Here is an 8,960-nt window from a genome sequence, read left to right as displayed (position 1 = left end):
GAGGCCCCTCAAGGCACAGCTCAATCGGTGGATCAATCAACATTGTCTTGCTTCCAGCAGCAGGGTGGAGAGTTCGATTTCTGATGGGAACCTGCAGCCAAAAAATTTGTTATGGAGCAATCACTGTGGAGAAGGGTCTCTTGTGTGCAGAAGTGTACAGGCAATGGGGGGAACCTGTGATCCAGTTGAGGTATAACCCAAGATTTACCCTCTCCAAGGTTCTAAGGGCATGGGTCTTGGGGGGTCCAAGATTTAGTCTGGTGTAAGTTGAGATACCTGGATATAAAAAAATAAAAAAAAAATTGTCGAGGAGAGCATAAATGCCAATTCAAGTTCGAAGAAGCGACTCCTTGTGCATTTTGTCAGACTTCAACCTTAGCTGTTGACAAGCAGTCCCATGTAGGTCTACCTAATTTAGTATAGTTGATCTGGATTTTCAGAAATGTAATAGTGGACATTACACTCTATGTGGCACTTCCACTTGCCTTATATGAACACTTAGCCATCTCACGCCCAAGTAAGTGAAAAACAACACTAAGAAAAAATTCCATATTTTCACCATGTTGTATAGCATTCTACCTATCCTCTCTCATTGTGTTCAACGAAATTTGAAAATCACTATCAATACATGTGTAGGTCTAGGATAATCCTTTGTTCAAGACCAATCAAAATTGTCTCATGGGGCAAGACGAGAGCGGCATTGATAGTTTCTTATTTTCTTGTACCCGAATGTTGACTCACTTTTTCTTGTAATGGTTTTTTATTCAGGTTGTATCTATACACCCTTCATTTAAAATTATGTTTAAATTTAATCCTTTATTCATGTTGATTGTTGGAGCAGGATCAATTATCCCTCATGCGCGTAGATGAGCTCACTAACCGAGTCTTGTCTAGCAGCTTGATATTCAAGCATATACAGGCCCCGTTTGGTACCCATTTTTCTCAAAATGTATTTTTCTCTCTCTTCTTTTCAACCACATATTCTTTATTAAAATAATATTATATGTAAATAAAAAACGTTTTCTTATTTTTCAACCATACATTTCCCATCAATTTACTATTCAAAAATGCACTTTTACATAAAAATATCTCCCAAACACCCTCACAGTTAAATATATAGTAGCTAACTAGAAGCCTAGAAGTCCATCAATTTCCCACATCAACAAAGGCGGTTAGTCAAATACTAATTAACAGGATCAACTAAATCAAGTCAAAACGGGGAATCATCGAGCAACAAACTTAAAACCCTTCTGCATTTAAACCCCTGTTTGGTAACCATTTTTTTTAAAATGTATTTTTCTCTCTCTTCTTTTTAATCACACATTCTTCATTAAAAATAATATTACACGTAAATAAAAAAATTTTCCTTATTTTTCAACCACACACTTCCCATCGAGTTATTATTTTAAAATGTATTTTTACATAAAAATGACTCTCAAACGCTTCCTTAACATCAAATTGATCAAAACTACCAATTCCAAGAATCAAAATTGAATAAAACTGGTAGAAGTAAATTGTTTTATAAAGCATGATCTTCAGGGCCAATAGATGAATCCCCACACACATCACACACCACTCTACAATGGATTTTCCCTGTCCAAACTCTTACTCCATTTGCCATAGTGATTGTCAAGTAAACTACCGCCAATACGTTCATCCACTGTGAAACAATTGTGATTTTTGAAAACTTTTAAACAACTTTTTTTTTTTCAAGTGACACGTCTGTGGATTTCGTGAACTTTTTATTAATTTGTATAAATTAATGAAAGTCTTTCGTAGTTTTCTATAAACTTTTAATTGAAAACTTTTATAGATTTTTGTAGAATTTAAAATTTTCTTTTAAAGACTTATTTAAAATAAAATTCACATGGATTTAGATCAATCGTATGAAATTTTCATATACGATGTGGTGGTTCTTACTATTCCATTTCACCTCTCCATATATATATAGTTTTCTATAAACTTTTAATTGAAAACTTTTATAGATTTTTGTAGAATTTAAATTTTTTTTTTGAAGACTTATTTAAAATAAAATTCACATGGATTTAGATCAATCGTATGAAATTTTCATATACGATGTGGTGGTTCTTACTATTCCATTTCACCTCTCCATATATATATAGTTTTCTATAAACTTTTAATTGAAAACTTTTATAGATTTTTGTAGAATTAAATTTTTTTTTTTTGAAGACTTATTTAAAATAAAATTCACATGGATTTAGAACAATCGTGTAAAATTTTCATATATGATGTGGTGGTTCATACAATTCCGTTTCACCTCTATATATATATATATATTTGTGTGTGTGTGTGTGTGTGAGAGAGAGAGAGAATGCTAGAGGTATGGAGGGATTTTGCCAAATTTTTTACAAGATGCCAGGTGTCAATATTTTGTTGGTTAACTTTAATTTTTTCTGCCAACAATCCAATACACACACACATCATTCTTTATAATTTTCTTCAATATTTAGTATTATTATTACGACATACCTTAAACAAGAAATCAATATGTTTAAATTTAATTATAAATTAATCTTTTTATATAAAATATTATAATTTTTACAAATAGATATTTTTCTTAAAAAATGACGGAAAAAGAAAAAAAATTATAAGATTCTTTAGTTATAATTTAATTTTTCATAAAAAATATAGATAAAAAATAAAAGAAAGAGAAAAGAAAAATAGAAACAAATATAAATAGTAAAAAAATATTTTTTAATCATAACTCTAACATCCGTATAATAGAAAAAGGAAGAGAATTATTGAAAAAAACAAAAATACATATTATTATTGTTGTTGTTGTTATTATTTTTTGTGAAAATCCCCCAAAATTTAGGGATGAATGAAAGACAAATTTTGAGATCTTATTTTGGTTTTTCTACTTAAAAGCTAGTACACTAGAGGCTTTAAAAGTCATTAATAATTTGAATACCCCAAAACTTATAAGGATTTTTAAAAAGTTTTAGTTGAACACATCGTAATCTTTAAAGACCTTTTAAAGATTTATAAAAGTCTCGATTGATTAACCAAATCATTTTAGAGAATTTCAAAAAGTCTACGTTAAAGACCCTAAACTTTTTAAATTCCAAAAGGTTTATAAAAGTTCCAATTGAATACACCTCATTCGAGCGTTTCACAGTGTAATGAAAATCTATTTTTCCGTAACTAAAAATCAGTAGTTGCATTTATCTCCCTTTCGACATCCCTCCTTCGAAACTCGACATTAGGAATTTTTTAAGGGTGGTTATATTTACATCACAATTTTTATTTTTTGTACTACATTTTAATTGTACTTATGGTTTTTAATCTATATTCGTTGCATTTATGTTCCTAATGATTTTTTATATTATTCTTATCCTCAAAATTTTCATTAGTTATCAATTTTTTTATTTGATAATAGTTTTATGTTCAAAAAGTCTGTTGAAGTGATGTAAATTAATTTATTTTTTCATCATTTCTTTGAAGTAATAAAAAAGTGCGAAAAATATTTTTCCCCATTTCAAAGCATGAAATCAATATATTTTTATATAAATTATCATTAAGGACAATACATATTAATTAATAGACAGTTAAAGGTCAAAATTCGACGGAAAAAATGAGAGAAATAATTGATATAATGAAAAAATTGAGTTTTAAAATAGGGTGTAATAAATAAAAATCATGGTATCACTAACCACTCATTCTTTAATAGTAGAAAAATTAGGGGATAACTTCACAATAAAGATACTTGGGTGCTGTAGAAATGAGAAAAGCCTCTCTGTCAGAAATTTTTTTAACAGAGGCTTTGATACTCCCTCACAATCATGAGATCCCGCGTGAATAAACAATTAGGATGAAAAAGTGGGACCGCCCCCAAATGTGAGAGTAGGTCAAGGCTTCCGTCATCCTCCCTTATGGTAGTATAGCTCAATTTTGTAAAAATTACAGCCCTGTTACATGTGTGAAATTCGCGATTATTTTAATCATGAGTTCCACCTGTACATGTGAAAGAGTTGTACAAATTGCTGTGGCACATTTCATAAATTTATCCCTTCCTGGAGTAAAACTATCCCATGTATCCAAACAGAGGCGTTCCTCTTCTCACTCTCTGGCTTACATAAAAACCCTAAAAAAATTATTTCGCCGCCGCAAATTCCACTCTTCTCCTCCTCTCCTACCCCGTCCCCAATATTTACTAAGAATTAAATGTGCCTAACGAATCGAACGGCGTCGTTTCAATTCGAGGTTATAGTCTGTTTTTATTTTCGAAGCAAAGAATTGTAACTAAGGTATTGAAAGTATTATTGTGAATTTATTTTGATATTGCTTTTGTATAATTGTTATTATTATTATTTTTTTTTCAACCATCCCTGTGAAGAACGTAAGATTGAAATAAAAGTAGTGGCCTGATCTAATTGATGAAATTATTATTCTGAGGGATATTATTTGTAATTTGAAATTTTATTATTTCAAATTATTTTTTTAATTGAACCTCTTGCATTAATGTCTGATTACTCTCTCTTGATGTTCAAACTTTGCAAGATGTGTCTTTTAGAAACAAAGAAGATGAGATATAGAAATTATTATAGTGTGTGTGTGTGTGTGTGTGTGTATTGTTATTTTTTTCCCATTATTTTTTCCCAAACTATCCCAGTGAAGAACGTAAGATTGAAATAAAAGTAGTGGCCTGATTGAGTTTGATGAAAATATTGTTCTGAGGGATATTATCTGTATTTTGAATTTTTTTCCGCTGAAGAATGAAAATCATTATATTATTTCCATCATTTCATTCCCAAAAAATTGTTTGATTTGTAATACATAATGCTCATCTCTTTGAAGATTAAAGATTTGTTTTTTATTTATTTTGGTTGTAATAATTTATGCTGCTGTTTTGAAGAACGTCCTGCATCCCTATGATGAATATTTATGAAGTTTTAACGTTAAAAGTAGACTGATATTCTTTGAAGAGAAATGAGTTCTGAGGGATGTGCTAAATTTATTACTCTCTTGAAAGTGCTAGCCACAATACTTCAACAAAAATAGAAGTTGTTCAAACTTTTCATAGAAGATGTGCCTTGTTTGATTAAGTTGTTTCAACTTAGTGGACTTGCAGTTTGCTTTTGCTTCAAAAATTAGCCTTATTTGAATGTTCTTCAGTTGGCTTAATTAGTTACTACTAAGAACTGTTAGTTCATGAAAAGTAGTGGACAGATATCCATTGATTATTGAAAAGTAGTGGACAGATATCCATTGATTATACTTTTATTGGGAGCTATCCTTATGTTCTCTGCTACATATTTTGTTTTATGTTTGTTTTTGGCATTTTCATATGGAATAAAATTACAACATTGTGGTTTCATGGCATGAAATATGAACAAGAAAAGCATGTCTAACTGGACTATGTAGATGCAAGTATTTAAGAGAATAAGAAACTTGATTTGGCTGCACTTGATCTCCTTGCTAGTTCAGACAATGCCTTTAATGCTAACTATCAAACTTCTTGTTCAGGTCCTTTTGCCAGGTCGTTTACAGGGAAATTTAAAATTGGTGACGTTGCAATTATTTAACCAAAAAAAAAAAAAAAAACGAGGGAATGATGAAATCAAATTTAACTGCAAGCACACTCTTTTCCCCTAAATTGGATAACCCGCAAAATTCTATCCCAACTGCGAAAATTGTCAGTTCTGATGATTGCGGTCAAAAATCGTCGACAACTCCAGCAGCTACCTCCCGACCATCTTCTCCACCATCAGCTAACCCATGTGAGCCACTCTTCTCGTTTCTTTAGTATTGTCCCCTTTTAATTTTTCAATATCTGTTGCTTTGCAAGATTTGAGTTTTCAATGAAGATCTACTAAATCCTTTGCCACTAGAAGACACCTCAAGGACATGCATATTAGGATTCAAGTTTTACACTAGCCGTCAACTTATGGCAACATTTTATCATTAACTTAGGTTTGGGACTTGCTATAATGAAAATAATGTCGAGATACTCATTCCTTCATAAAACAATTTACTTCTCTTATTGACGGATTAAAAGAGATGTCAACCACCAAATGTATAGTGAAGCAACTAATAGTGGATTGGAGATTTAGTGGTATAATTTTAACATGGTCTGGGGTTTGTTAGGATTTGTTAAGAGTATCACCTTACCTTGAAACATAAAATATAATTCTTAGGTGTCATTGATCAGAGAATTAAGATATATTGAAATGATGTAAAAGAAACTAGAAAGTGCATACCTAAAATCTAAAAAATAGTGTCTATTGAAATTTTAGCCCTTGTTATTTTGTTAGTGTAGTCCTTCCTTCATTGTTGCTTATACAACTACATAATAAGAGCTATCATGCTATATTGAAATGATTGTTTGTATCAATTTGAAATTACTTTTTGATTTAGTTATTATAGTGTAATTGGCTTATGTTTTGCTAACTTTGTCGCTTATTCTATTGTAGCAAAAGAAATTATAGAAGACGTGCATGATGAGTTGTTGGTGGAATCCAATACTGAGAACGTTACGAATGATATGAACATAGTGGAAGATGAAATGTCGGGAGGAGATGGTGCGATTGTGCCTAAGGTGGGTATGATGTTCATGGATGAAAAAGAAATGTTTGAATTCTACAAAAGATATGCTTATGATGTAGGTTTTCCAGTTAAGAAAAGGAATTCGAAAAGGGGGGATGATGGTACTCTAAGATATGTGACGTTCACATGTAGTCATGAAGGTCGAAGAAGTAGTAATACAGGTCGTTCTTTGAAACCGCAACCAACAATTCAGACAGATTGTAAAGCCAGGATCTCTGCATCTTCAATTAATCATGGAACTTGGAGAATTAACACAGTCCATCTCGATCACAATCATAAAACAAGTCCTTCGAAGTCAAGGCTGTATCGATGTAACCGAGATTTGAGTGCACATGTGAAACAGAAAATTGAAGTGAATGATATGACAGGAACTTCGTTGCACAAAAGTTATAACTCCACAGTTGTTGAAGCAGATGGACATGAGAATATAACTTGTATGAAAAGGGATTGTCGAAACAATATTGAGCAAACGAGACGATTAAAACTTGGAGAAGGAGATATTGCAGCAATACAATCCTATTTTTCAAAGATGCAAGCAAGGTGCTTGGGATTTTACTTTAGTATGGATTTTGACGACGAGTTGCGGCTGAAGAATATATTTTGGGCAGATAATAGGTGTAGGCAAGCATACAAGGAGTTTGGCGATGTTGTCACCTTTGATACCACTTACCTCATTAATAAGTACGACATACCTTTCGTCCCTTTTGTTGGCGTGAATCATCATGGACAATCAATACTGCTTGGTTGTGGTTTGGTATCCAATGAGGACACAGATACTTTTGTGTGGCTATTTAGGACATGGCTTCAGTGCATGAATGGTCAAGCTCCATATGGAATAATTACCGATCAAGACAGTGCCATCCAAAATGCAATTCAGATTGTTTTTCCAAATACAAAGCATAGATGGTGTTTGTGGCACATTATGAAGAAGTTACCTGAAAAGTTTGGCTATCACGTTGATAAGGGTTCGATATTTTCGGCTATACACGGATTAGTATATGATTCACAGATGGTTGAAGAATATGAAGAAGGTTGGAGATCAATGATCAATACGTATGACTTGCATAATAATGATTGGTTATCAGGATTGTATGAGAACAGAGATTGTTGGGTTCCTTGCTTTTTGAAAACTACTTTTTGGGCTGGGATGTCAACAACTCAACGAAATGAGAGTATGAATGCATTTTTTCATGGGTATGTGCATCCAAAGACCTCATTGAAACAATTTGTCGAACAATATGAACGAGCACTAAGGAATAAGGTTGAAAAGGAGTTTCAGGCCGATTTCAAGTCATTCTTGCAAATGGTACCATGTGCAACAAAGTATGAAATGGAGAAGCAATTTCAATCAGTTTACACCATTTCAAAATTTAGGGAAGTTCAAGATGAGTTTACAGGGAAGATTTATTGTGACCTCATATCTGTTTCGGAGGGATGTTTTGGGACGACATACGAGGTACGGGAGGATGTCATGCATGACGAGCGACGGAAGAAAAAAACATTTTTTGTCTCATTTCAGAAAGAAAAATGTGAAATTATTTGCAGTTGTCACTTATTCGAGTTTCGAGGAATAATTTGTAGGCATGCAATTGCAGTCTTGATCCGTAACGACGTGACATCATTGCCGGAAAGGTATATATTGCGAAGATGGAGGAGAGATATTAGTAGAGCACACACAAGGGTCGCAGTTAATTACGATGGGTTGGTTAGTACTCCTGAACAATTGAGATACGACAATATGTGTGAGGCATTCGCTAGGGTGGCGGACCTTGCTGCAGATGATGAAGGGCGGACCCGTATGATAATGGACTGGATAGAATTTCAATCTAAAGAGCTTGTGATGACAAAGTCGAGTAGTGGAAGCAATGCCCTTTTGTAGTATACTGTTTAGTTAGCCCCAGTGTATGGTTTTGCAAAATATTGTGAAATGATATTGTTATGTCACAATGATATTGGATGGGCATCCCTTGCTTAGTTTACTATTGCAATTCACAGCTTGTGTAATGATCTGAGAAATCTTGCAAATGATATTGTTATGTCATAATGTGTTATTTTATCCTCAGTCAGAGCACAATTTGAATGAAGATTTTGTTAGCAAGATAGTATAATGTTGGGATGAATTTTCTGGAACATCAATATGTGCTAAGGTTTTATCTTCATGTTATTAACGTAATCTCCACGAGAATTGTGTACGGGAGTTGATTCCAAGTATCTTGCTTTTTCTTAACTGAGTGAGCAAAACAATGTCATATGATGGCTTTTTCATGCTACTCAGTACACATTTACCACTGCATTGCCAGCAGGTTTGTAGCACAATTGTAATGCTAGAAGTGATGCTAGAGATTGTGTACCTGGAATTGACCAGGTCTGTTGCAGGGCACTTTGTAATATAT

At 32.8% G+C, this 8,960-nt stretch overlaps 1 protein-coding gene and 1 pseudogene across 3 annotated transcripts; one reads left to right on the top strand and one right to left on the bottom strand.

Annotated features, from left to right (window-relative positions):
- The window catches only part of LOC111404662, a 4,839-nt pseudogene extending 4,288 nt beyond the window's left edge, over positions 1–551 (bottom strand).
- Positions 552–4,045: 3,494 nt separating this feature from the next.
- On the top strand, positions 4,046–8,633 carry LOC111403958 (protein FAR-RED IMPAIRED RESPONSE 1-like). 3 transcript variants are annotated; one of them, XM_023032650.1, is made up of 3 exons: positions 4,046–4,268; positions 5,488–5,741; positions 6,435–8,633. In XM_023032650.1, the coding sequence occupies exons 2-3, from the start codon at positions 5,573–5,575 to the stop codon at positions 8,444–8,446; spliced, it is 2,181 nt and encodes a 726-aa protein (XP_022888418.1). In that variant the 5' UTR covers positions 4,046–4,268; positions 5,488–5,572; the 3' UTR covers positions 8,447–8,633. The 3 variants fall into 3 exon arrangements, with proteins under 3 accessions (XP_022888418.1, XP_022888419.1, XP_022888420.1); XM_023032651.1 differs by having other exon boundaries at positions 4,049–4,268; positions 5,501–5,741; XM_023032652.1 differs by lacking the exon at positions 5,488–5,741 and having other exon boundaries at positions 4,049–4,268.
- Positions 8,634–8,960: the final 327 nt, after the last annotated feature.

The sequence above is a fragment of the Olea europaea genome, chromosome 11 (genome assembly GCF_002742605.1).
Source record: "Olea europaea var. sylvestris chromosome 11, O_europaea_v1, whole genome shotgun sequence".
Taxonomy (NCBI): domain Eukaryota; kingdom Viridiplantae; phylum Streptophyta; class Magnoliopsida; order Lamiales; family Oleaceae; genus Olea; species Olea europaea.
Note: the sequence above shows the minus strand (reverse complement) of the source record. Positions and strands in the feature narration are given on the sequence as shown.

What these genes read in the sequence shown, in the direction of transcription:
- LOC111403958 (XM_023032650.1), top strand. Translation starts at nt 5,573, where the DNA reads ATGATGAAATCAAATTTAACTGCAAGCACACTCTTTTCCCCTAAATTG. An exon ending in TCCACCATCAGCTAACCCAT is followed by an intron (nt 5,742 to 6,434) that starts GTGAGCCACTCT and finishes ATTCTATTGTAG; the next exon opens with CAAAAGAAATTATAGAAGAC.